The sequence below is a fragment of the Stylophora pistillata genome, unplaced genomic scaffold (assembly GCF_964205215.1).
Source record: "Stylophora pistillata unplaced genomic scaffold, jaStyPist1.2 SCAFFOLD_132, whole genome shotgun sequence".
NCBI lineage: Eukaryota > Metazoa > Cnidaria > Anthozoa > Scleractinia > Pocilloporidae > Stylophora > Stylophora pistillata.
Genome location: NW_028290810.1, coordinates 105001 through 132364, shown reverse-complemented (window position 1 = coordinate 132364; position 27364 = coordinate 105001). Strand labels below are relative to the sequence as shown.

The window sequence follows — 27364 nt, the reverse complement described above, 5'->3', positions numbered from 1 at the left end:
AGAGATAGGTCGATAGTTCGATGCATTTGACCGGTCGCCTGATTTAAACAAGGCTGTAATTTTTGAGCATTTCCACAATTTAGGAAATTTACCAGTAAGAATCGATCAAGAAAAGCTGCATAAACAGGTTTGAGGGAACACAAAGGTTAATTTTCTTTCTGACCTTCATTACTTGTACTCTCGAGAAATTATTGATGACAACAAAATTCCTTCTCAGGTCTGGAGGTCACTCTGCAGAGAACATTCCTCGTCATCCTGTAATCCTAACTCTTGGAAAAGTAAGAACCAGCTTTTTTAGGTCTTACATTTGTTTAGTAATCAGCCATTAAATGTATTCTAGCTCTAGCTCTGAAGACCTGAAAACTGAACAACCAATATGTGGGTTCTTTGTAAATAGATGTTGGTGAACTGTCAAGGAATCAAAGCTTTGCCAAACACAAGGGTGGGAGGAAAGGCATCCGTAATGGACTGACATTCCATATTAGTTTAAAAAGTGGTCATTTGCAACATTAGTGTAATGGGTACTGGTTGCTCGCCATTATATTCAAAGTGTTCAGACACTAAAGTAGATTTATGGGCATGCACAGATATGCTGTAATTGCAAGATGTGTGCCTAAATTGTGGTAGCAGATCTTACTTATCAACTCATTCAGTATTGGGACGTACTCTTCTACAATGTTTGAAACCAGAGTCAATTTCTGGCATATCTATACATCAAACTGATCTGTATTTTATGATTCATAGGATATTCAGCATCTTCCATGGGAAAGCATACCCATCCTGTTTGACCAACCTGTGACAAGGGTCCCATCTCTGCAATTTCTTTTTTCCAAGGTACACATTTCATTAAGAGGTCTTTGAAAGTTTGAAGACCTGACTTGTTTCTCAAACAACTGTCATGTTTTCTCCCAGAACCATATTGATTTTTATCTCTGCTATGCTGTCAACAGTGGAAAGAAATTTATTTTAATTAATTATAACAACCCTGATGCCCACTGATTGTGTAAACCATGGTTTGGGTTAGACCTTGTGTAAAGAACTGGCTCATTTGGTTTCTGGAGCATAATTCTCCCTCACAATAATGGTTTGTAATTTTATGAAAAGAAGTTGTGATCTGAAACAAAAAAATGTTTGTCATTTCATTATCTATTAGCCAAGGTAAGCATACAGGAAAAATTGTCAATTGATTGAATTGAATGAAGGTCTTTTGAAATGTGGTTGCCTACCACAACAACTTTTGTGCCAGATTCTTAGCTTTTTAATACCTTGATATTCATTGTCAGTTAATATTTTTTTCTGCATTTCTCTTGATAGTTATCGTGTCAAAGACAGTTGCCTGAGAATAACCTACCCAACACCCAGAAAATGTTTCAGAAGTGGTTTGAAAGGTACAAAACACAAGCAAACGATTGAAGCAAATGAAACAGAAGAAAGACCTGATGTTGTGTTTCTTATATATTAAACTAGGCTATACAAGTTGATAGAGGTAACACCAATATATTATAAACTGAACAAATAGATTCAATGTTGCTGTGTGTCTGTTTAGTAATAGATCACAGATGACATCAAAATGTAGTAAGAATAAAAAAGTGGCACAGGAAGCCCAGCCAAGTGTGTCACTGATTTTGGCATTTTGGCAGCATGTAATGGTTTTAAACAATAAGAAAGCAAAATATTGTTGATGGTGACATTACTCTTGCATCTGTTTTTTAATAGATCACGAGTACAAACCAATCAAAATGCTTGTATAATCCAGCGTATATGAATAATTGTTGTCACTTGCAGCGAAGATGGATGGCAAGGTATCACAGGAAAGGCTCCCACACAGGAAGAGTTCAGGAGTGCTTTAACTGACCATGACCTGTTCATGTGAGTTATTGTAAAGGCTCCAGTAAGGGGCCTATTGGCCCACACAGCCAACTAGGAGTATTACCACTCACCCCCCCCCCCCCCCGACAATTCGGCGAAGCCATTAGTCCTTCTGGGTGAAGAGAGGCACTGTGAGAGTAAAGTGTTTTGCCCACAAACACGACACGCTAACCCAGCCAGTACTCCAACCCAGACCTCTCAACCCGGAGTCCAGTGCACTATTCTAGGGTCTCCCATCAGCTTTGACTGTCCATGACCTGTTCATGTGAATAACTAAAAGCACTCCAGTAGATCTCCTTTTAAATGGGCCCCCTCTGTCAAGAACAGCAAGCTTCTGGTATGCTTCCTATCTCTCATCAGCCTGCAATTTACCCCTCTCCTTCTTCCCAACAAAAACTGTCATGTACTGGTGACATTTTCCTCCATTTGAGAATGTCGGCTTCCATCTTTAAACATTACAAGTTCTCTACCAAGAAATGTATACAACAGATCAGGGGGAATATAAAGAATTTGGCTCTTACAAAGTTTTTGAAAAGAAGGTTCCCCTCACACCCCTCTGATATGCATACCTCTAAAATAAACCCTAGTTCTGAAACCCTGAAAATTGCTAAGCCTGCCATTGACAAAGTAGAAAATTTAAAAGGTCGTAGAGGTTGGATATTTGCAGAGCTGTCAGTGCTGAAATACTGAGAATCATGACTCTTAAATGTTAAATAAGTTGACTAAGATAGAGACAAAGGTACTTTGGGTTTCTTTTATACATACTTGAAATTTTGCTTGTGTGACTAATTAGGTTGGATGACCCATGTTATTATCATTCTGATATGTCTGTATCAGTTACTACCAGTAATGATTTATGTTACATTGACTGAACTATATGCAAATTACAACTGAAACAGGGGAGATGGTGTTTTTTTTTTATTTTAGAAGTGAAATCAGTATCTATGACCCTTTTTATATGACATTTGATGCTCTTGCGTGAGTTGCAGTTGCTTAGCTGCTAAACTGGGTCCATAATACAACTGTTACACTTATTAAGGATCATATTTACTGTAGGTGCTCTCAACCAATACATCGGTTGACATAATTATTTGTCGAGAGTCAGTTAACATTTGACCGATATGTTGGTTGACATTTGGCTGACAGTCGGTCAATGTATCGGTAAAGATATTGACCATCAACTGTCGACCAAGTCTCAACCAAGTATCGGCCAGCTGTGAACCAACCATCAACCAAGTGCCAACTGACTATCGACCAAGTGTCACCCAAGTGTTGACTGACTCTCAACTGATATATCAGTGGAGAGCACCTGCAGTAAACATGATCCCATACTTAGTTCTAGATGCGATAAACATTTTCAGATAAGGGTATCTACAGTAGAAAGTTTTATTGTTGTTGTTGCTTTCATCATCGCATCAATATTCTTTCTAGATATTTTGGTCATGGCACTGGGCGTGAATTTCTGCAGGGTGATGACATTCAAAGGTTGGATTGTCGAGCTGTTACTCTGCTTATGGGTTGCAGTTTGGGAAAACTACAGGTTAGTTTATACCTGACCGTGAAGGAAAAACATTATCACATAATTGTTGTTGACAAACCAACAAAATGCAAAGGAAGTGTCCAATTGTCTGGTTCAGATGTGTAGTTGGTTGAGACTAGGCATGGGGCATATAAGTAACCACTCTATTTTAATTCATTAGGTTGGTGGAGAGTGTGAGCCAAGGGGGATGGCCTTAATCTATCTTCTGGCAGGCTGGTATGTCTTTGGCATTCATTTCTTGTGTGTTAGTACCCTTACAAAGTCTTTTACTGACGTGCTATACTGCAGGTTTCAACAGCTTTTTGCTTAAGCAGCTGTTGTTATAGTAGTGGGTGGCTGTCCTTGGAAAAGGGGTCCTAAGGCAAGACTTAAACATGAGAGCCAGCTCGCAGGCTCAATAGACAGCAGTAAGAGGACTCATGGGCAGTGATAGACAGCTGATAACCAGCTTTTAGTGAAACCTCTGGCTCTATTTGACAGAGCTCAACACTAACTTTTCAACTTACTAGCCAAGTGGCCAGTGACAAGTTAGATGTTATGACAATTTCAGTTTGTTTGCTAGCTTCACTGGCTAGTGGAAATCGAAAAACACTGGCCAAAACTGAATTTCTACAAGTGTGTGGCTAGTTGGCTACCATTAGTGTCAAGTCCTGATTTGAACCCAAATGTCAACTGCTATTGACCTTTGTCATTGGGAAACTCGTATAACTTTGCTTTCCTTATAGGTTGGGCACTCCCTTTTCTTGGACCAGACCCTCAAGGAACTAGTTATTCTTCAAAGACCATAGCTCTACTCTATGGTTCACTGTATAGATATGTAGCATGTAATCTATTTATAATGTATTCACTTTCAGCCCAGCCATCGTTGCTAACTTGTGGGATGTTACTGACAAAGACATTGATCGCTTCAGTGAATTGCTGCTGAAACAGTGGCTTCAATCTGGGTCTTGTTTCTCGTTACCACAAGTACTAAGCCAGTCGCGACAAGCTTGTAAACTGAAATATCTGATAGGAGCATCTCCTGTAGTTTATGGCCTTCCAGCTTACACCAAGGAACAGAATGGTTAACCAAGGATTATATACTAAAATATCTCTAGTTCCAGTAAGCAATAGCAAATTATTTACCATACTAGTGCTGATTGTGTGGCAAAGAGGACAAGCATTGTGCAGAGTGTGTTTGGAAATGGTAGTGCATACAATTTTAATGCTGATAGAGCACTTAACTGTATACTACCATATCCAATAGGTGCTAAATCTACATGGGCTGAAAGTACCCGATCAGTTTAAGCAGAGCCAGTTTGTCATACTTTGTCCCACAATCCTGTTAAGTTGTACAGGAAAGAAACCCATTTGAAACAGAGAGGGACATTATCTTTTTTTTCCTGTTCTACTACAGGTCTTATTCTCTATCGCACTAACTTTTTTTTGAAATCGTGTCAGTACCAATATATCCAAGGAATACATAACAAAATTTGCTTTGTCAAATAACAAACCAAGGTTACAGTTATTAACTGTTTGTAACCATTTTACCTTATTATATCATCAATTGGGAACAATTTGAGAAATGTGTCATCTGTATATTAATGTTTTACATTGGCAATTAAAGTTTAGCTTGCATATTAAGGGATTTCTCTGATATCTGTATCAATTGTGAAAAAAATGGAAAAGGATACAATTCATAACAGAATGAATTCCAAGAAGGTACCTAATAATTTTAGTGTCAATATTTGTTTTAATAATTGAGCTTGAAATGATGATGATGGTGTTGTTGCCTCAATAAAGTGTAATTATTCATGTAAATATATAGTTCCAGGTTTCCTCTCAAATGTGTATTTTCATTAATTTTGTCGAAGTTAATGCAACAATATAAAAGCAACCCTTTTTTACTTAATTTTAAAGATCTAAAGTGAGTTTCTCCTTGGAAATGCAAGTATTCTTGCTTGAGTGTCAACTTCGATTTTAAAGATATATCTTCATATGTAGCTGTGAAAATCAGGCAAATGTGCATTTTTGTTGATTGTTGAAAGGTTTGCTATGGTGAAAGAGAAGTAGTTTTCAAGCAAACTTCATGAAAACAAACGGAAAAAAGGAAGAGGGGGACCAAACAAACAGAGAAAGCCCTTGGTTGACTTTTCAAACCCTTAAGAGTAATCAGCATCTAATATCTCCACACAGTGATACTGCCGAATCATTCATTAGGATCATGAGAATAAAGGAAATTATCTTCAACCTAAGATTTGATTGCTAAACAAAGGAAATGTATAGAGAGAAATGTGGAGAATACAGATACTGAAGTCAGGCTTGATGTTCTTGAATTACAATTTTTTAGAGTCCTGTTTTGTTTTCTCCAAGATGGGTATGGACACATTTCTGTGCATGTGAAGAATGAAACAAAGTGCTCAACAATTGTAAAATATTAATTAGTATTATGTATCACATTTCATACTAAATAAAGAATTAAATTTGCCAGTTTATTTATGTTTTGCACTAACAGTACAAAATTAAATTTCTGGTAGTTTACCTGTCTGTTTTTAGATCTTTATTGATACAGGAAACACCCACTGAAATGGCTGTTTTCCATGGTCAATGCTGAGCTAACAAACTGCTTTAACCCTTTACAGGCATTAACCCATTAAGGTCCAAAGCCCTCAGCCCAGACCACCCCTGAAAATCCAGACAAAATGGCTGTCCAATTAAAAAAAACCACATGGTCCAAACAAATTTACCATTTTATGTCTTGGTTTTACTCTTCAGCAGTGAAACTTTAAAACATGATTGCCAATACAATAAAGAATTACTTAAACTGCTTAAATACTGAAGATGTATGTTATGCTTTTCTAAAAAAAATATTAAAGTATGGACATCAAGTAAACAAAGTGACCATCGCTGTACTACCTACTATGTACAAGGAAATGAAAACATCTTAAAACCACAGTAAGTCTCAATTGCTGCTCTTAACTCAGCAGAAATGCAAACAAAAAGAATTAGTCAAAAACATTTTGCATTAAAACAGGCCATCTCACGGGTAAGAGAGTGAAATTCGTAAGTTTTCTTGCACAGATCAAATTTGAATTTACCGCCAGTGCTGACATCAGTGAACGTCACGAGGTAAAAAAAACTAGAAGTTACGAGTTAAGCTTACACAGACCTGGCAGTAAATCGTCTATGGAAGTATTGAAGAATGAAATAACTATCGATTGAATAGAACCCTTTCAGTTAGAGACTACGAACAAAGCTTAGATTATACCAAACAAAGAAAGTTGTTTTTATCTTTGACCAGTTCACGACTTGCAAAGTGAAGGTGAAATGAAATTGGGCTTTACGGCCTAATACAGCGCTCCAAAGAACGAAAAAAAAACAAGGTACAATTTAAGATCAAAGGTTAAGTGTTTTTTAAGAGTTAATTTCCTTCGTGCTATTTTGAAAAGCAGGCGAGTTCGCCACGCATTTGCTGACATAATGCAACGCCGCATTGCTCACAAGCATATGTTTCGAAGGCGCGTCTATCACTTTGCTTTCTCCCATCGTCGATGAAAAGATTAAGGAAATCTTTCGATGTTGCACCCTCGCCCAGATCTTTCGTTGGGCCATGAGGAAATTATGGTAAACTCTTCGATGTCAATTTCACTCAATGTGTTTGACCATTGAACCCCAAAGGCATATCTTCGTTGTCGCTATCTACTTCATCGTCTTCTTCTTCTTTGCTAGCAAAAATATGGACATCGGAGTTTGTTCCCCCTTAGCGCTTGCCGAAATCAAAGATCTACCCGATTTCTCCATCAACATCACGCAGATTTTTCTTGTAGCCTTCTCTGCCGTTCCTGTCGATTTTCAGCCACTTCGAGAGAGAAAAACCAGGAAAGATTTCTTCTTCTTCATCGGAAGAACGCGAAGTATCGTCAAATCCGCGAGAAGCCACGCTAAAATACTGAATGCTATTTTCAAAAATTCGCTAAAAATCACACACGAATCGCTGAATGAAAAACATAACATCAAATGAAAGGTTAATTTATGCAGGTCACGTTCAGTTATATTTCAATACCCAGGGGACTACGGTTTCTTAGCTACAGCCAATAAAAACGAGTCATATCTGACAGGGCGCATGAGGGCGCACTGGATTTTCAGAGGGGTTTTATTTCCGGGCGCATGAGGGCGCACTGGACGTTAATGGGTTAAATGGGATTTCACACAGAGCTTCCCCATTTTTGCCAGACATTTGAAAGGATGGCTGCCAAGGACTTTAAAAAACAGCATAAAACCAATCAGCAAGCCTTACCCTTAAAACCAAAGTCTATTTGTTCAATGGGTGAAAAACCATATCCAACAGATACATCGCAATTCAGTGTAGAATGGTTAACAAAACACACTCCACTACCCGCCCAGTAGAGATTTATTCTGTGAATAGTACTATCCAGCCTTTGAAAATCCAGGAGAGTTACTGTTGAGGTTTCAGGAGTGAAAGGGTTAATACTTATGCTTTAAGGCCAGTGACAGACCACCGAGGTGGCAACTTCTTGCAGTCATGCAATGATCAAAATGTTAATCAATAAAAAGAACTGTTTCAGTAGATCCTGAAAACAACCACCCTAAGTAACTTTGTGTATACATGTACTCGACACCTTGGCTATATTGGGCATGCTGTATCAAAATAGTGCAATGGCAAAAATAATACTGTTTGCTGAGCGGTAAAGAAATTATTAATCTGATCCCTTGGTGAAGATTATTGAACCACCTGGAATGACCAGTGGTAACGCTGAGGATGACTAATACCCCATTGACACCAAAGCCTAAACATGCTTTAAGGCTGTTTTGTTAAACATGGTTTAACACAACAGCTCCATAGAAGCTGCTCAAATCAATATTTGGTTAACTTCAAATGTGGCACATTGAAAATACAATTTAGGAATTGCTTGAATCTCGTGGAAAATTTAGTTTTTCAGTTCTCTGCTTCTGATTTTTATTTAGTTAAACCTGGTTTAACTAAACAAGTTTTCTGGTGTGAATGGGGTATAAGTTACAAAATGAATTCATCAAGTTGATGCACAAATGTTTCAACTGGCCTCAGATATGGCAATGTCTGTCTTTTTGAAGTTAACTACAGATGACATGGACCAAAATTTACTGTGTAAAAGTTTAGAAATTTTTTTTGTAACTTACACTACAGCAAGCACCTAAAAATTCACTGACACCCTTTGATCAGAAGACCACTTTCCTTTCATTTTGCTTTTGACATGAATGGATGAATGGTATAGTAAATAATGAGGCCATTTGGCCCCATTTAGCCTCTATTAAAGGTATATCTGTTTGCATCAAGCCAAATTTCCAGACATGGGGAGTGAAAACCTAATCATTCGTGACATCTCCAAGTCACCTTTAACAGTACTTTTGTCTGCTATTCTCCACACCTAGAGCAACTAGTTTACAAATAAATTAGCATGGCAAAACAACCTATTCTTCCAGAATTGCCTCGCATTAAAATTGTGTCAACTAAAAAAAATACCTAACATAAATAAACTATCTCAATGTTGATCTTCCTTCAGGAACTGGAACACAGATGAAAAGTCTAGCTTAGCATATCCTTTATTGCACATTATTCTATAAATTTGATGAGCAAGTGAACCCATTGGTGTAGGAGTGGTAGTAGCAGTTGCTGCACTTTGAGCAAGACCTAAGTCCTGTAACAAAAAACAAAACTTTTTTAGTGCTTTTTGTTGACAAGAACGATCCATTTCTGAATTCCAAACATTCATGCTTTGATAATAAGGCTTACTGCAAAACCTAATTCTCCCATCACTTGACCTTTACCCTCACTATGAAACAGAAGTATATTAAGTCTTTGTGGGCAAAAAACTTTACTCTCACAGTGCCTCTCTTCACCCAGAAGGACAAATGACTTCTGCCGAATTGTCAGGGGGGGGGGGGGTGAATGGTAATACTCCTAGTTGGCTGTGTGGGCCAATAGGCCCCTTACTGGAGCCTTTACAATAACTCACATGAACAGGTCATGGTCAGTTAAAGCACTCCTGAACTCTTCCTGTGTGGGAGCCTTTCCTGTGATACCTTGCCATCCATCTTCGCTGCAAGTGACAACAATTATTCATATAAGCTGGATTATACAAGCATTTTGATTGGTTCGTACTTGTGATCTATTAAAAAACAGGTGCAAGAGTAATGTCACCATCAACAACATTTTGCTTTCCTATCCTCTAAAACCATTACATGTTGCCAAAATGCCAAAATCAGTGACACACTTGGCTGGGCTTCCTGTGTCACTTTTTGTTCTTACTACATTTTGATGTCATCTGTGATCTATTACTAAACAGACACACAGCAACATTGAATCTATTTGTTCAGTTTATAATATATTGGTGTTACCTCTATCAACTTGTATAGCCTAGTTTAATATATAAGAAACACAACATCAGGTCTTTCTTCTGTTTCATTTGCTTCAATCGTTTGCTTGTGTTTTGTACCTTTCAAACCACTTCTGAAACATTTTCTGGATGTTGGGCAGGTTATTCTGAGGATTGAATGCATAGAATGTTTTCTCAGGATCAATCTCAGGCAACTGTCTTTGACACGATAACTATCAAGAAAAATGCAGAAAAAAATATTAACTGACAATGAATATCAAGGTATTAAAAGCTAAGAATCTGGCACAAAAGTTGTTGTGGTAGGCAACCACATTTCAAAAGACCTTCATTCTATTCAATCAATTGACAATTTTTCCTGTATGCTTACCTTGGCTAATAGATAATGAAATGACACTTTTTTTGTATCAGATCACAACTTCTTTTCCTAAAATTACAAAACTATTATTGTAAGGGAGAATTATGCTCCAGAAACCAAATGAGCCAGTTCTTTACACAAGGTCTAACCCAAACCATGGTTTACTCAATCAGTGGGCATCAGGGTTGATATAATTAATTAAAATAAATTTCTTTCCACTGTTGACAGCATAGCAGAGATAAAAATCAATATGGTTCTGGGAGAAAACATGACAGTTGTTTGAGAAACAAGTCAGGTCTTCAAACTTTCAAAGACCTCTTAATGGAATGTGTACCTGGAAAAAGAGAAAGTGCAGAGATGGGACCCTTGTCACAGGTTGGTCAAACAGGATCGGTATGCTTTCCCATGGAAGATGCTGAATATCCTATGAATCATAAAATACAGATCAGTTTGATGTATAAATATGCCAGAAATTGACTCTGGTTTCAAATATTGTAGAAGAGTATGTCCCAATACTGAATGAGTTGATAAGTAAGATCTGCTACCACAATTTAGGCACACATCTTGCAATTACAGCATATGTGTGCATGCCCATAAATCTACTTTAGTGTCTGAACACTTTGAATATAATGGTGAGCAACCAGTACCCATTAAACTAATGTTGCATATGACCACTTTTTAAACTAATATGGAATGTCAGTCCATTACAGATGCCTTTTCCCCCACCCTTGTGTTTGGCTAAGCTTTGATTCCTTGACAGTTCACCAACATCTATTTACAAAGAACCCACATATTGGTTGTTCAGTTTTCAGGTCTTCAGAGCTAGAGCTAGAATACATTTAATGGCTGATTACTAAACAAATGTAAGACCTAAAAAGGCTGGCTCTTACTTTTCCAAGAGTTAGGATTACAGGATGACGAGGAATGTTCTCTGCAGAGTGACCTCCAGACCTGAGAAGGAATTTTGTTGTCATCAATAATTTCTCGAGAGTACAAGTAATGAAGGTGAGAAAGAAAATTAACCTTTATCTTCCCTCGAACCTGTTTATGCAGCTTTTCTTGTCTGTATCTTCAAATAGCTTGTCAGTGAGGTTCTGAACTTCATCAAGTAGCTGAAACATGCAATGTGAGAGAACATGAAATGAGAGATGATTACTTAAGGGCCAAGGCTGAGGAACCTCCCTTTGTCTCTAGTTGCTAAGACTAAACACATTCTCCTGTCAGGCAATTGACGATGATAAACCAATAGAGTGCAATTTTATCAAACACCAAATAATCAAAACAAAAATAATCACAACAGCTTATTGCAATACAGGTTGAGAAGAAAAAAACCAGAGGGTTGCTATGTCTAGGAAACACAAGAGGACCAAATTACAATTTAGTTAATGTAAGTAATTGCTAAATCTGACTTAAGCCCTTCATTAGAGTGAAGAGTTAGCCCTATGCTTTGACAAAAGCAGTGAAATTCCAACTTACTTTAGACACTTGATTATGAATTCTTTGCTTGGAACAAAAATTTTCTTGTTCTTACTTTTTCAAAAGAAGGTAAGGTAGCATCCATAGCAGTAATTTCAATCAGTGCTTCTGCAGTTTCTTTTCTTGACAAGCAAAATGACGAATCTATGAGGACCTACAACAAACAAAGGACACTTACTAATAAAAATATTATTAATGACAATGGGATTTAGCTGGCAGCATTCCATGTGGTGGTTCTTCTTGTCCACTGGTTTAAAGTGAAATGTTGAAATGTTGGTTTTTGTGGAGGGAGGAAAACCAAGGAACCTGTATAAAAACCCTTGGAGCAAGGACATACCGACCCACATACCACATATGACACCAGGTCTGGGAATTGAACCTGTGGAACAGCAGGGAGGTGAGTGCTCTTGCCACTCAACCATCCCTAGTTTCCATTCGGTTACCGTATTTACCCGTGTATAAGTCGACCTTTTTTGACCAAATTTACACCCTAAAAATTCGACCTCGACTTATACACCGGGTATAAAAATCAACTTCAATTGATTGTTTACGCGTTGCTTATTGACGCTAAAATATCACAAGTCCATTCAATTGCTTTCAATAGGTGTGATATCACACCTTTCTGGTCTAATGTTGTCAGATTCAATAGAGCGGCTTTATAAACAATTTTCAGAACTACGAGCAACTCGCAACAATTATAAGTTATATCTCTTCAAACGATTCTCAACATGCCTAAACGAATGAAATACTCCGCTAAGTACAAGCTTTTAGTCATCAAATTTGCTGAAGAAACGAACAACTGTGCGGCCGCCAGGAAGTATAATGTGAACGAGAAGCTGGTTAGAGACTGGAGAAAGAATGCTGATAAGCTATCTCAAATGCCGAAGTCAAAATGTGCTGATCGAGGGAAAACCTGTCAGTGGCCAGAGCTGGAAAATTGTTGTGGCTTGTTACCAGTGCCTGGAATGAGAAGCAGGGGAGGTTGCTCAGCAAACAAAATGGCGGCACGCTCGATAACAAGTGAAGAATCTTTGCTGTTTTTTCCTCTCTCAGCCTTGACTTTCGCTCACATTTCATCCTAAAAGATACTTGATAATTAAAAAAAATTAGGGTCGACTTATACAAAGGATATACGATAAAATTGGCAATTTCTCAGGATTTTCGGGGGTCGACTTATACATCGAGTCGACTTATACACGGGTAAATACGGTAATTTGAGTTGAAACTTCAACTTAAATTAACAAAAAGGATGTAAACTTTGCCATTATCTTTGTAGTCTAGATGAGTCTTCTAAAAACTAGTTCCAAATTAATCTTTAGAGGTAAACAATTCCCCTTTGGCATCTTTACTATAGCTAAGATATCTTGCTCTATGGGGACATAAGAAGTTGAAATGAAATTTGTTTATACATTTGCCGTAATTGCAAAAAAAAAAAAAAAGAAAAAAATTTGAAAAATAACTGTTTTGCTGGTTTGGACAAGGCAAATTTACCAATTACCAGTAGATTAATTCAATGTTGAATTCACATCAGGGGAATAAAACAAAAGAAATTAACCCTTCATTTTCAGCACAACTTCATGTTCAGCAAACAATTTTTAAGATCTTACTTTATTCTCTTTCCTGTTCTGGTAACAGCTTGATGTCTAAGAGTAACAGACAAGGACAGTTAATATTATCCTCAAAATTCTCTCATCTAAAATTTTGGATTGATGCTCCTTGACTTTCTGATCTAGTGTGGGTCCAAAAGTTTAACAGAGCTTTTACTAAACATTAATAAATCACCTGTATGGTAGGCAAAATTGCCTTGCTAGTGCAACACCATCCACAAACTGCCTCAAAGCTTCCCTCACAGCTCCCTGATGAGCATACAGCTGACCAACTTGTAACAGGGATGAGAGCAAGTCATTTAGGATTGACAAACTAGAAAGGTTTTGGCCAGAACTTTCTGATGTGGCTAGCAAATCTGCACAAACAAAAGGAATAGATGCCAAAATATGTGATTAAAAGTTTAATAATAAAACAGAAGAAAACTCTCCCATGTTTCAGGCCAGTTTGATTGCACTTTTCTCTATATTTTAATCAGGATAATAACACATCCAATTACAAGCACAACTCTATCTCAAAGCCTGAATTAGGATTGCAAGGTATTGCCAACCACATGATTTAGGTATATATTATCAGGGGCTTCATTAATGTTTTCTGCAGGAGGGAAACTGGTTTTCACAGGCGGGCAAAACTCTTTGAACTGAACTTCTTTATAAGATAAACTTTCCTCCAGACCGTCAAATCAGGTGGGCAAAACCGTCCTCACAACCGGTCAATTTGCCCGGTGCCTGGCCCTTAATGAAACCCCTGTATTATCCCAGTCATCAGAACACATTGTCCCTAGTAGAAGCTCATAGAAATCAGGGGCACTACTTTGCAAGCAGGGCTCTGCAGAATTGTGTCAAGAATAAAAGGAAACAAAAATTCCTCAATCACCTTACCCAACAAATTTTCCTTTTGCTTGTGTATCTGTTTGCCAGTACAAAACGCATCTAAACCAAAGATTTCTTCAGCCATTTGTGTTAGTTTATGAAGTGCATCCATAGCCCATTCCAGGAGTCAGTGAACCAAGTAGAGGATCTCAACAATGATAATACTAAAAAAAATAACTGTCACCTGGGAATTACTCATAAACTCATGAATTGATTCACTGATCAAAAATTATCTGGTTGAACAGACTGTTTTGTTGGTACTAAGTCTGCCTAAATTTTCACAGGTCACTTGGCGACGGTTTATGAAAACAATGAAATAAAAAATCAATATTGGGGAGCTGGGATTGAGCGGTGGTGAGGTCACTCGCCTCCCATTAGTTCAATTCTTGGACCTGGTGTCACATGTGGGTTGAGTTTGTTGTTAGTTTTTTTCCTTACTCCAAGGATCTTTCTAGGGGTCTCCAAAAACAAACACTCCAAATTCCAATTAGACCTAGTATCAGTGGACAAGAAGAGCCATCTTATGGAATATCCACTGCTAAATTCCCATTTCCATTATGAAAAAGTTACTGAATAACTGTGGAGAAGAGTAGATCTAAGTTTTGGAAAGAGGAATTTCCAAAGAAGAAGAGTGAACTTACCAACTGTTATCTTAAATTTGTGGATTGTGGGTGGGAGCATTGCATATTCACAGCAAATTGATTTCCATCTGGCTTTCAACAGGTGGGACTTGTAACTCTTGTGTGTGAAGACTTCACTCTGCAGTGCTTCCTTCAGGGAGACCTCCCCTTCCGCATACTCAACATTAATCAATGAAAACCACGACTGACACACACATCACAAACTGAACAATCCCGTGTTTACACGTACTGACTATTATAGACCTGTTTAATTGGTATTTCCTCCTATACCGTATATTGTATAATATACATGAAAAAATTTCTCAGTTCTGATTGGTTAAGATGAACGCAGTTTTCAGTTAATTCAGTGCAGAAGAGAGTTAATTCAGTACAGAAGAGGGTTAATTCAGTGCAAAGAAAGAAACAAACCAGACATTCTGATTGGTCAGAATAATTGGTCAATGTCAATGTCAAGGTCAATGTCACTTGCAGGATTTCAATAAATTATTTTTGCATGTGATGCATGCGCTTTTCTTCCGCGTAGTTATGAGAAGCTACCTCATATTTTTTCATGTATATTATTAATACATAATCACATGATTTTCTCGTGCAATTTGGAATAAATAATCACTTGTAAATGTTTTCAAAGATCACAAATTGCACTCACCCTATGGGCTCATGCAATTTTGTTAGTCTTTGAGAAAATTTACTCGTGCTTATTTATTCCAAATTGCACTCAAAATCATGTCATTACTATACAAATTGGATTTCCCAGCTGCTCTCAGAGGCTAGCTGGCCCACAGTTTCCTTGCCTAAAGCTATTCCAAGTTCTTCAGCACAAAGAAAAATCACCAACATGGAGCTAGAGTACCACGTATACATGTATGCCTGCATGATGAATGCTTGTTTAACCCTTTGACTCCCATGTCAGAGACCAAGACAGGAATTCTCCTTACAACATCAGTACAATGTCAAGCAGACAAGTGAGGAGAATAAAGAAAAAAATCAATTGTAGAGGATTATTTAGTTAATCCAATACCAAATTTTCCAAACTTACATCACGAGAAGTGTTTGGCAGACAGTAAGTAGAGTTAGTTAAAGCAGTGATAGGGTTAATAATGATTTTGATTTTTCATACCTTTCCTGTGACTAGCAAATAGTGACTCTTGGCCAACAAGAACTGAACCCATGAAGTACTGCAGGGCTCAAATCTATCAACCAGGTTACTTGTATGAGACAGAATAATTGAAGCATGTGACAAGTCCAGAATGTCACACAATGAGTGAACAGCATCACTTAGGGCACACAATCCATTATCCAGCATATCTTTGGTACCAACTGATTGGGATATACTGGCAGCCATGCAAAGAGCACTAGCTTTTTTTAAGGGCTGCAAGAAAACAATTCATTCATTGAATGAATAAAGGGGGTAAGATTCTGATGGGAAACTGTTGTAAATTAAAATAGTAAATAGTTTCACTGATAAAATACATATCAAGTGTTACATATAAAGTGTAATGGGCTAAAATGTGTATTAATTACTTACAGCCAAGTTATGCTTAAAACCAAGTCTATTAATAAAAGAATTTTTAAAACGCTCAGTATTGCAAAGCGGATATAAATTATTGGCTTAACTTGCCTAAGCCTAAGGGTAGCAGAGTTAATCCTGGGAAGGGAGTGGTGCAATGGAAGATGTTCCCACATGCTTAATTTTTTGAAGATACCCATATGTTGTGCTGCATCAGATGGGGCAGATGGGGGGGGGGGGGGGTGGAATTATAAGTACATATAATTTGGTTTCATCAGCTGAGTTGATAATGTACATGCCAATCGGATGCTGAAAACAATTTCTGAAGCTGATGTTTCAAGTATTAACCCTTCACCATTTGCTCTGACAAAGGGCTTAACCTTGGAATATCAGCTTTAGAAATTCTTTGCTGCGGCCAATTAATATTTATTAACCCAGTTGATACAACCAAATTATCTTGTAATAACCTCCAACAATGCAGAACCTACATTATTCATTACACCACTGATAACAAAGGCAAGGATCCTCACTGTATAAAAATTTACCAGTCGAGATAAAAAAGACCTGACTGGAGAAAATCATTCTTTTCTGTTGAGTGATAGCCTTTTCCTTCAAATACTTAAATCTCTTAAAACTGCTGTCATTTCTTGTACCGAAACATTTTTTTTAACATTTCTATTGCCATGGTCATGTTGTGACAGGACTGCATGAACAGTTAATTGCCTGTGGGAAATCCAAATCGTCACCAATGAAAGTACGTAGCAGGTTTCACCTGTTTTAAAAGCCCAAACATTTCAGCAGTGATAAGCAAGTAATGATATGTCTCTTCAGGATTAATAAGATGGTCCAGGTCAACCTAGAACATAAAAAAAAAAATTCAGTGAGAATAACATTCATGCAAGATTAAATGTATTGTATACAGTGGGAGATGCAGTAACCCAATGGTTAGTATGCTGCACTGCGGGTCAAGAGGTCTGGGTTTGAGAACTGGCTGGGTCATTTTGCTGTGTCCACTTGGGCAAAACACAGCTTTCTTTTCTATCACGTGCCTCTCTGTAACCAGGAGTACAGATAAAAAGCCTGCCAAGTGATAAAATGCTGGGGGAAGGGGATAACCTTGCAATGGACTAGCATCCCATCTTGGGGGAGTAGTAATACGCCTAGTTGCTTAGCCCTTTAACTCCCAGAAATGATTTAAACATGTATCTTCTCCCTTTAAAGCCCATACATGATTCAACAGGTAATGAGAATACTTGAACTTATCATGTAGAAGTTGTTCTCTTGATCTAACACCAAATTCTTATAACTTATTTACAAGGAAATGTGTAGCAGCTAGAGGGGAGAATTAGTGATTAGGTCTTGGGATTTAAAGGGTGAATTCAATGGAAACCAGGATAACCTCGGGCTGGGTGGGCACTCTGTTTGAGTGCAGACTTAGCACAGCATTTAAATTTTAGTAATCCATAAATCTTTAATGGCACATCTTTCAAATTGTTTAAGTACCTATCGTAAAACGTCTGAAAGTATCAAAAGCTGATACCTATTTAGTTCTCACAACAAATTCCCCATGAAAGAAAACTGTTCTTGGAATTTTACAGTTTCACTTGTTTTCAAATAAAGAATTCTCACTGCCAGTGAAAAAATATTAATGTTTTGGAAATTAAAGTAAAAAAATATATTACATAGCCCTAAAATGCTTTTTCCAGGAAACATTTACCTTTCCACTGGTGTCTTGTTGCAGTGATTTGGTCCTTAGTGACGTCCACATTTCCAAAGCTGCACAAAGTGATTCCATAAATGGTTGCTCCAGGCAGATATCTTCTATCTGAAAAGTTACACCAACATTTCATTTGACAGTCTGATATTTTGAGGGAATGAGGTGCTTTTGGGGATGCACCGGAGGTGCAATGTCAGGGCCCCTTTCCCTTCTGCACGATCCTCCATGTACACGTACAGGTACAGTATGTTGTTGTTGTAGAAAAACTGACTACAAAATTCATGTCTATTGTAAAACAGGCACATGACATTTCATCAAAGACAACAATTTGTTCCTGAAAATGTGTTGAACAAGGAACAATATAAAATCTGTATAAGTAATGTTCACTCTAGACTTCAAATTAACTGAAATCAACTTCTTGCCCCAGTGCGTCTCTTTGTTGGAGGCACACTCAGTGGCCTAACAGATAGCCTGCAGCCAGCACGACCTCAAGAAATCCAAATTTGAGACCTGGGTGGGTCATCAAATTGTCAGATCAGATCTTAATCAAAAAAGTTTCCAGTACTTTCCTCTTCTCCTTCATAACTGTCAGAAAGCTCTGGCCTTGCTGAAGGTGCTCTCTCATTTACTGCATCTTTGTGCTCAAGCAAAGCCTGCCATAAATATGCAGCACCAAGTCTATCCAGCAAACGTGAATGCATGTTTTTCTCCTCATCCTGACTATCTGTTGAGTCCAATAACTGCTCTAGAGTCTCCCCAGCTTCTTGACAGTACTGCGGTGCAGATCTAAAGAAACTCAGCTACTATTAGTGTCGAGCCCTGCAGTGTCTGCTCATCGCAGGTCTAGGTTTCTTTTGATGCAGATTTGATGTACTTGAAAGGGATCAATTTTTTTTGTCCCTGCCCATCAAGGTGTCTGCTGAGTAAAGATTCATTTTAATAAAAGTAACTGACAGTTTGAATGACCAACTTTGTCCTTTCAATAAGAAGATGATAAAAATTCTTCACAATTAATAGGAGACTTGGTCAATCCATGGTTACCATGCTGAACTCCAATTTAAGAGGACTGTTTTGGAGTCCTAACCAAGACCACTGTGTTTTGTTCTCAGGCAACCCACTCTAGTTTCATACTGACCCTTTCCAACCATGAGTATGGATTGGTAATAGCAACTTAAATGCTGTGGATTTACAAGCAAGGGCTCGAAATTAATGGTAACCCATTAACCAATGGTTAGTAATTTTCAACGTTTGGTTACTAAAAATTTGTCCAACTAACCCGACATGGTGAGTAAAATTTTCTAACATATTTAAACATCAGTAGACCTCAGGGCAAAGAGCACGTAGGCCCGACTCTCAGAGGAATACTTAGAATACTCAAGTTGTTAAGTCAACTTTAACTCTTTTTAGAGAATGCTGTAGATGTACTGTTCTTGACTAATCATGGTAAACAAGAGGGAAATAAAATACCGGTAGGTGGATAATTGTCTACGTTTTTGAGGTCACTATGCAATTTCAGCTACTCTTTAATTTGTCCTAGTTGTTATTATCAAAATGTTCAGTATTTGAGATATCGTAACTTGTGAGCTTGGATACCAAACTTTATTATTTGGTTAGTAAAAAAGATGTCTACTAACCCGAAGGGTTAGTGATCCAAAAATTAAATTGGAGCCCTGCCTGCCATTGACTAACATCCTGTCCAACAGCACTAGGCCTTTCAGGCTGGTAGCTAAGAAGTTAGGCTACTGGCTGAAATTTCAAGTGAGGTGGCTCAAAGGCGGTGAACAATTGTAAGTATACAATGAAATATATGAAGTTCATATATTTTGAACTGCGGTATTAGATACGCATGATGCACAATCCTCACAGTAGATAGCGCTATTGCTTAAATAGCGCTATCTACTGCGAGGATCGTGCATCATACGTATCTCATACCGCAGTTCAAAATATATGAACTACAGCAATTTGCCCTACTGCTGTGTCATAGCTGAAAAAGTTTGGAACAATTCAATGAAACATTTTGGCAGGTACAGTTGTACTTCACTTATGAAAGGGGAAACCATAAGAAGTCAGAATGTAAAAGAAAGTATTTTGTTACCTTTTGGTCTTGTAACAAGCAAGCTCTTCCTGCAAAACAAAACAGAGCTGGCTTCCTTCTACATCTTTTGCATCTTCTTGCTCTGCAAATGCACTGCATAGGGTTCTGAGAAGAAAAAAGAACCAAGAAATTTCTTCAGACAGTTTCCAATTTACTCAATCTTACTTTAATTATGTAATTCTTCAACACCATAATGATTATATCATTTTGTCTTTTTTTATCACTATGCCTTATCTCTCCAGAGTCAACCTTAAAAATATTAGAATTCCCCCCATTTTTTTCTTCCCTCTTTAAATTAATTTTATCTGATCCTTTTGAAGCCTTGAACGAGCCAAAAACTAGGATTTTGGTGTATTGAGGTGAGGAATCTGCCACATTTCAACGGTTATGTTATGATAGTGCTTGAATAATTTTTATTCACTTGCTGCAATGCATAAAAAACTCACTCCTCCCTTTTCTGATGCATCGCAACTTGTGAATAGAAATCGTTTGAGGGCACTTCCCATGGAATAATCTTTATATTTGCTGCATGTATGTATGTTCTGTTTGATTATGAAAACAACATGCATGTATTTGATCAAGTTTAAACAAATTAAAACCAATTTTCTGGAGTTCTTGTAACCTTTTTTTTACACATTATGATCTGACATCTGCTTAAAACTCATAAGCTTTAAGTTAATCGACATCAAAATACTAATATTTATTTTGAACTCTATTGCAAACCTGCATCTCTCAGACTGTTTTTCTCCCTCCTGTAGATCCTTCACCAGCTCATGTTTCACTGAGACCCATTGTCTGACTGGCTGTTTTAGGGTGTGGGCATCAGAGGCTGTTTTCAGTGCTACCAGGACCACAGTTGAAGCAGTCTTTAGTGCATCCCTGATTCTTCCAGCTCTTCTTTGACAGTCAACTAGCAAGGCATACTTTGTGAGTAGCTTCACCTGAAAAGTATTTTTCAAACATTGCCAAATAAACATTTTCAAAACTCACCATGTCATTGTTAGCCAAAATTAGATTTGTGATCAGCAACTTATTCTACATTCACCCTTTAACTCCCATGAGTGACCAAGACAGAATTTCTCCTTACTGTATCAACACTATATCAAACAGACAAGTAATGAGAATAAAGACAAATACCAATTGATAAAGGGATTATAAGTTAAGCTAATACCAAATTCTCCAAACTTAGATCATAGAAATTGTGAAGCAGACACTAAGGAGAATTATGAATGAAATCTTGGGAGTGAAAGAGTAATAAGTTTTCCCCTCTTACCCACCCTTGTTCCTATTTGGTTCATCGCAAACCTGTTTCATGTTTGTAGCCATAGCAAATTGACCTCATGAGCTAGAAGGCCTATCTTGTCACAGCTTATTTCAGTTTCAGAATCATGAACTGATTAGGAGTGTTGGTGATTCCCCCTAGAAAGAATACCAGTTCATGAAAAGGTTACTCCCCTCTAGCGCTCCACACTAATGGTAGCCAACTAGCCACAGACTAGTGGAAATTCAGTTTTGGCTAGTGGTTTCTGATTTCCAACAGCCAGTTTGGCTAGTAAACAAACTAAAATTGCTGTAACATCTAAGATGTCACTGGCCACTTGGCTAGTAAGTTGAAAAGTTCAGCACAAAACTCTTTGTCAAAGTTTCCCTTAAAGTCTTCCAAAACCCCTTTATACTCCTGTGCTGGGTTGTTCTTTACTTCTACATGTGTTTAGCTACCAGTAATTAAGAAATTTGTCGAATTCTGGCAGTTGTTGACTGTATGAAAGGACCTTGTTCTAGCTTAGAACACCTGCTTCCCATAAGACAGTCTTGAAACAATACTTGAATGTAACATTTTCAGCGAGGAAAACTCTCATGTATAGGGTCAAACCATAGTTCAACTGAACTATTAATTATTTCAATAAACTTTAAATTATAGTACCTTCATCAATTGAACAGACTTTACCTCTTCAGCTTGGACAATGATTTTCTCTTCTGTTTCAGCTCCAAAGCTACAGATTTTTAACTCATCACAGGCAAGAGCCAGCAATGGCACTCCATCAGTAAAACAGTCGCTTTGATAGGACACACAGCCTACATTGTAAACAGTACTACCCAGCCATCACAGCTCATTAAGAGATAAAGGAATATCAGGGTCTTCAAGAGCATCGTGAATAACCTTGCTTGCTTGCTGTGCAACTGTAACACATTCTCTCAGAATGTGAATTCTGTGAAGAAAACAAAACTGTGAATCAAAAACTGCACTTTGAATGACAACATACAGTTGTACTTCACCCATCACCTCTCACAAACTGACTAGTAACAAACAGTAGAATACTTTCCTTCCACAAGATAAGGAGTTCTATTTGACAATGGAGACCATCCATTTATTCGAAGAGAGAGTGAAGAGAGCCCCTTCTCCATTTTTCCACCATCATAGTTTTTCCAGGACTTGACCACTTGAATGAACTTGAGCAAGTCATTAGCATGACAAAAAGCCTGGTCAATCTGACCCTTAGATATGAGCTGAACAATAATCAAATAAATTGTCTTGCCAAGTTGGTCAGTGAAGGAATAAACTTGAGATATTTACCATTCTGAATAGATAATGTGTCGCTGAGCAACATACTCACTAAACAAAAATCCATAGAATTGTATATTAGTCAGTAATCATTTTAATTTTCACATTACTTCTAATGAAGGATAAGTATGAACTCTTACAAACAAAATTAACATTTTTCAACCATTTTAAGGAAGTTGTTCATTACTATTTTACTACTACTAAAGTCAGTATTGTCGGTTCACCAAAATGATCTGGGGTGTTCTAAGAAGGTATACAGGTGTATTGTTTCCCACTATCACACAACTAGAAACTATATTTCGTGTAGGAGACAAAAGTCATTTTGAGATTGATTATCAAAGATAAGAAATAAAAAAAATTCTGAGGTTTCTTCAAGTCTCTTTTTTATATTCAGATGCTTGGAGAGGAAGGGACAAAAAAAGTCATAAACATTCAGGGTTCTCCTTAAGTACTGGCCACCATTTTAGAACATGAAAAAAACTACCTTGATTTTGAGTTGTGAAAAAACAACAAATTTCCTGAACAAACAACTTCCTTGAAGGCCATTTTCGCATAAACATCCACAAAAATATTTAAGGTTAAATTACATTTTCATGCTGGTTGAGCACCCATTCAATCTCTACCTAGCTCATGTTTACCTAGCCAACCAACTATCATATCACTTTGCATATACTTCCAAACAAATGCATGAGATAGAATTTTAGAGCCCATACATTTTAAATAGATTAAGTACAAACCAACTCAATTGGGGGTAACTGGGTCTTTATTGCCTAAGACCATATGCGATGCTCCCCATGACAGGGAGGTAAATAGAAGAAAAGAAAGAAAAAACATTTTTTGCAGATTTTTACAGAGAGGAAAACAGGAAGACCTGGAGAAAATACTCCTGGAGTGAGGACAAGAACCAAAAACTGAGTCAACCCACATCTCATGCCAAGTCCAGGAATTGAACCTGCATCACAACATGGAGGGGGGGGGGTGAGTCCTCTCACCCCTGTGCCATCCCCTCTCCCAGAAACAATACTTTGTGGGCAGCATGCCCCAAGATCCCAGAATGCATGCAACTAACCATATACTGGCTAATAGCCAATCCTTTTTGAAAACTCTGTACACTTATTTTGCAGCTCTCACTTACCTAAATTTGAGGAGTTTGTGATTTCATCAAGGTGCTTCCCTTTTGCTTTGACTTTTTTCAAAGTCTCAATAGCCCATCTCAGAAACTTGGTTGAAAACAATGTGTATTTTGACACAGATTCTTCTGCAACTTTGCAACCCAACTTGCTGCCATTTTTGGCATTCAAGGGTGATCGTAGCGGAGAAAGATAGTCTAAAAGAAAATTAGAGAATTGCTTCATAAACATAATCATGCCATCTTTCAAAATGTTGTTTCATGTACTCACAAAAATATTAAACAGATTTCGCCTTTTTTAACCCTTTGACTTGGGGGTGACTAGCATCTCATTTCTCCTTACAATGTCACCCCCAAAACACACATAATTTGAGAACATGAGAATAACGGAATTGATCACCAACGGAAATGATCACCGATGAAAGAAGCTCTTAATTGTTGAATTAATTCTACTTATTGTCAGTATCTTTGGAAATGTGTAAAGTTCAGTATGCAAAACAAGTGTATTACATGGGTAAAACATTCTCCCGTCGATGAAGGCAAACGAATACCCTTTCCATCGATCGTGCGCAATTATTTTTCAGAAGAATGGTATTCCACATTTACTAAAATTCAATCGATGGAAAGTCAACATCGTTTCCCTGTAGCTTGATGATAATCATAAAACTGCACAAAACTTTAAAAGCTATCATAAGCTTGCTTTAAGGAAACATAATTGCAAAACTATATTTGCGAAGACGGACCTTGGTGTCTTCAAACAAATCGTTTGTTTCACCATTCAGAAGCGCCTTCAGAATTCTTTCCCCCTCCATGTATCCAAGAGGTCCGTTCCATCACAGGTTTTTCATCGTAATGGCTCTTGAAGAAGGTCCTCACGGAAACTTTAGTCGTGAGTTCCCGCTAGTATTGGTGAAACACCACTAATCAAATCAAAAATGGCGCCTTCTTTTTCACCGGTTAGGAGTCCATGTATGACCCCGTAAAATGTCCTGAGCTCGGTATATATTTGCAATGTATTCCAATGTATTCCAATGTATTCCAATGTATTCCAATGTATTCCAATGTATTCCAATGTATTCCCATGTATTCCCATACATGGACTACTAACCCAAAACTGGCTGTTTGGAATCAAAATTATCTTCGTTTGTCAGTCAACTCTTCCACACATCCGGTGAGAAAGAGTAACATACATTCACTTCCATAGCGTAGTAGATGTAAAAAAAAAAAAAAAAACTGTCCGAAAAGTATGCAACAGGCGGACTTATCTGGGCGGTAAAACTTCCACCGGCTGCCGTAGGGTTATCATTTGTGTGATATCATTAATTTTTTTGTTTACAGCACCTTTATTGACCAATATCACTGTATGATTTTGGTGGTTCTTCTTTGTAGAATGTCGATACCATTGTTCCCCTGTTTATGCGTAACAGTGGGAAAGAGCAAAATGTTCAGTTCCTATTGAAACTAAAACTGTGTGTGTAGATGTATAACGCAAGTGAACACTTTATTGATTTATGAAGAACTCGCTGCAACAAATATTTGAGAAGGTGACCTCTTGCGCTCAATCCATCAATCAATAATCTTTATTTATACACGATAAGTATTAAAAACGACACTTCGCTTGTGGGGTCGTGTCTAAATAATTAAGTAAGATAACTAATGAATTAGAGAATAAATAGGATATACCCAGCTAAAATCATATCGCTACTTACTACTTGCAAGTCGAAAACGATAAAAGCTTAAGCTTTTATGCACATCAAACTTTTATGAGAACAAAGTGAGGTGCATTTTGATTGTATTTGTGCTTACACACTGGAGTCTAGAGGAAAGCCACAGGTATCAGATTAACCTTGGTAGTGGATAGAACGAGGACGTGTCTGTCAGGGTAAGATCGTTTCTAACTAAAAAATTACCATATGAATCTTCTCTTCTTGCTTTAATGGAACAAAGGGCTGTTGTAAGAAAATTCTCCCTGATTCAACTCTGCTATTAGTATGGAACAAGATCACTCAACAAATGGACAATCAAGTAGCAATTAAGCTTATTTGTCCATGCCATGGAAAAAAAAAACCTGAATTTATGTAATGTAACTGTAGAGTTCACTAAAACAACCTTGAAACAGGAATCAGAAATTCATTATTCAACAAACTTCTTCAGCAGCAGATCTGTAAAAAAGTTTTTATCACTGACACACAATTTATCTTCTTAATTCATTTAGGAAGGTTTTGAAGGAGATATTTGTGGGGGAGCTACAGCCAGATGAAACAGTAGATGCCATATTGAGAGAAGCTAGATTGTTATCCAATGTAGGTTTACAAATTTAGCTCGTATTAATCGACAGATATGCAAGAGAGCATAATGTACAACAAGCAACATATACCCTGAACTTAAAAAACTTAAATTTGTCAAATGAACATCCAGTATTTTTTTACTTTAACTGAAATAACTGAGACTTTCTGAGGTTGCCTAGAAATGATGAATTGTACACTGCTCATAGGGGAAAGTTGGTATGTGGGAGATTCAACATGGTGAATACATTTGGTCACTATATTGGACGGGTGGAAGATCTCGGACAAGTGATAAAGTGAGAGGCAAGGTGGGGGGGGTTTCTGGTTTTTCTTCTCCTCTTTCCTCCCTTTTGGTTTGTCACTCCTCCCAGATCAATTCCACCCATCCATTATGGCAACCAAATATATTTGCCTCCTTGAATCTTGCATGCACACACCAACTACGGCCTGCAAGCAGGCTAGATGAATTGTGGACATAGAAATAGTAAAAAAAAAATTTGATGTAACTTGTGATATTCCCTACAAGTATTGTAGCATAGCTGTTTGGGAGAGTGCTCTCAATTCCCACTGTCTTTGTAACAACAAGTGCCAGATTGAATTTTTCACCTTTTTTTAGCTAAATCATCCTAACATTGACAAGTTCTTGGATAGTTTCATGGATGGAGAGTTCTTCTGCATTGTTACAGAATATTGTGAGGTGAGTTTGAATGTTTATGTCAAATATATCTGTCTTGATTTAAAGTCTGTTTTTAATTTGGTGATACACATGTGATGTTACGTAGCATATCATGATATGGTGACTGCTAGATCATCTTCTTTGTTCTTTTGTTCTCTCACCGCCTCAATTTAATTCATAACTCAATATTTACACATTGAAAAGCACACAGCAACTGACATTTGTCATGTACATGTAGCAGCAAACTACTAGATAAATATAGAAAGTATTCAGATAGATAAAATGGAAAGGTGTTCTGATAATTTGTGCTTTTAAAATTGTTGCATGAATTTTGAATGTTATCTCATCCCCTAAAAATTGTCCCATGTCTCATCAAATTGTATGTAAATCATTTTCTGTCAATTCATTTTTACTATTGTAATTATAACCCAAAATTCCAGTTTGAGTAATGAAACCAAACTTTGGGTTTACATCTCTTTACCTTAGTTAAGGAAAAATGCGTCTGCGGGCATGATCTATAAACTAAGGTAAACCTCTTGGTCTTTGCAAGAGGTTTGCCAGCAGATTTTTTTGTTTTTGTTTTGTTTTGTTATGGTACATGAATTGTTTCACAGAAATTCATGTGTCTATGTAAAATGTCTTCATGTGGAAACTGATAAT

General features: G+C 37.4%; 4 protein-coding genes and 1 long non-coding RNA gene across 15 annotated transcripts in view; 3 read left to right on the top strand and 2 right to left on the bottom strand.

The window, feature by feature from the left end:
- Positions 1-111: 111 nt before the first annotated feature.
- On the top strand, positions 112-5883 carry LOC148715925 (separin-like). The gene is made up of 8 exons (XM_088746306.1): positions 112-127; positions 218-278; positions 745-834; positions 1315-1388; positions 1786-1869; positions 3301-3409; positions 3570-3625; positions 4264-5883. Exons 4-8 carry the CDS (start codon positions 1366-1368, stop codon positions 4475-4477), a joined length of 486 nt encoding a protein of 161 aa, XP_088602432.1. The 5' UTR covers positions 112-127; positions 218-278; positions 745-834; positions 1315-1365; the 3' UTR covers positions 4478-5883.
- LOC148715924 (separin-like) lies at positions 5860-11765 on the bottom strand. Of its 2 annotated transcripts, none has more exons than XR_015995757.1 (7): positions 11670-11765; positions 11180-11250; positions 11029-11089; positions 10473-10562; positions 9785-9995; positions 9403-9486; positions 5860-9084 (listed from the first exon to the last, which is right to left on the bottom strand). XR_015995757.1 is itself a non-coding variant. In XM_088746308.1 (7 exons), exons 1-7 carry the CDS (start codon positions 11697-11699, stop codon positions 9078-9080), a joined length of 456 nt encoding a protein of 151 aa, XP_088602434.1. In that variant the 5' UTR covers positions 11700-11750; the 3' UTR covers positions 5860-9077. The 2 variants fall into 2 exon arrangements, 1 of the variants encoding a protein (XP_088602434.1); XM_088746308.1 differs by having other exon boundaries at positions 9883-9995; positions 11670-11750.
- A 283-nt stretch (positions 11766-12048) lies between these two features.
- LOC148715923 (uncharacterized) lies at positions 12049-22120 on the bottom strand. 5 transcript variants are annotated; one of them, XR_015995754.1, is made up of 9 exons: positions 19591-19687; positions 18522-18872; positions 17957-18064; positions 17012-17095; positions 15850-16101; positions 14733-14889; positions 14101-14255; positions 13397-13577; positions 12049-13257 (listed from the first exon to the last, which is right to left on the bottom strand). XR_015995754.1 is itself a non-coding variant. In XM_088746287.1 (7 exons), exons 2-7 carry the CDS (start codon positions 21375-21377, stop codon positions 17091-17093), a joined length of 678 nt encoding a protein of 225 aa, XP_088602413.1. In that variant the 5' UTR covers positions 21378-21470; positions 22000-22120; the 3' UTR covers positions 16815-17090. The 5 variants fall into 5 exon arrangements, 3 of the variants coding, with proteins under 3 accessions (XP_088602410.1, XP_088602411.1, XP_088602413.1); XR_015995755.1 differs by lacking the exons at positions 12049-13257; positions 13397-13577; positions 14101-14255; positions 14733-14889; positions 19591-19687 and adding exons at positions 20052-20156; positions 20775-20992; positions 21357-21470; positions 22000-22120 and having other exon boundaries at positions 16047-16101; positions 18522-18742; XM_088746287.1 differs by lacking the exons at positions 12049-13257; positions 13397-13577; positions 14101-14255; ... (1 more) ...; positions 15850-16101; positions 19591-19687 and adding exons at positions 20052-20156; positions 20775-20992; positions 21357-21470; positions 22000-22120 and having other exon boundaries at positions 16815-17095; positions 18522-18742.
- Positions 20846-22984, top strand: LOC148715922 (uncharacterized). Its single transcript, XR_015995761.1, has 2 exons — positions 20846-20978; positions 22038-22984. It is a non-coding gene; the product is annotated as an uncharacterized LOC148715922 (long non-coding RNA).
- A 1805-nt stretch (positions 22985-24789) lies between these two features.
- Positions 24790-27364, top strand: part of LOC148715921 (serine/threonine-protein kinase Nek11-like) — a 13060-nt gene continuing 10485 nt past the window's right edge. For 5 of the 6 annotated variants that reach the window (XM_088746291.1, XM_088746290.1, XM_088746292.1 and 2 more), the window contains exons 1-4: positions 24810-24914; positions 25564-25625; positions 25959-26046; positions 26645-26725. In XM_088746291.1, the coding sequence (XP_088602417.1) occupies positions 24825-24914; positions 25564-25625; positions 25959-26046; positions 26645-26725 (321 nt within the window). In that variant the 5' untranslated portion in view covers positions 24810-24824. Of the gene's footprint in view, positions 24915-25563; positions 25626-25958; positions 26047-26644; positions 26726-27364 lie in introns of all 6 variants that reach the window. The other variant, XM_088746293.1, reaches the window with a different exon arrangement.

Excerpts from the sequence above, each read along its gene's own strand:
- LOC148715925 (XM_088746306.1), top strand. The coding sequence starts at position 1,366 with ATGTTTCAGAAGTGGTTTGAAAG. Across the intron at positions 1,389-1,785 it reads TTTCAGAAGTGGTTTGAAAG|CGAAGATGGATGGCAAGGTA; the intron begins GTACAAAACACA and ends TGTCACTTGCAG. Across the intron at positions 1,870-3,300 it reads ACTGACCATGACCTGTTCAT|ATATTTTGGTCATGGCACTG; the intron begins GTGAGTTATTGT and ends TATTCTTTCTAG.
- LOC148715923 (XM_088746284.1), bottom strand. The coding sequence starts at position 18,581 with ATGAGAGAGCACCTTCAGCAAGGCCAGAGCTTTCTGACAGTTATGAAG. Across the intron at positions 18,065-18,521 it reads TTATGAAGGAGAAGAGGAAA|ATAGAAGATATCTGCCTGGA; the intron begins GTACTGGAAACT and ends GTAACTTTTCAG. Across the intron at positions 17,096-17,956 it reads AACAAGACACCAGTGGAAAG|GTTGACCTGGACCATCTTAT; the intron begins GTAAATGTTTCC and ends TTTATGTTCTAG.
- LOC148715924 (XM_088746308.1), bottom strand. The coding sequence starts at position 11,699 with ATGGATGCTACCTTACCTTCTTTTGAAAAA. Across the intron at positions 9,996-10,472 it reads TGCACTTTCTCTTTTTCCAG|TTATCGTGTCAAAGACAGTT; the intron begins GTACACATTCCA and ends TTTTCTTGATAG. Across the intron at positions 9,487-9,882 it reads TTTCAGAAGTGGTTTGAAAG|CGAAGATGGATGGCAAGGTA; the intron begins GTACAAAACACA and ends TGTCACTTGCAG.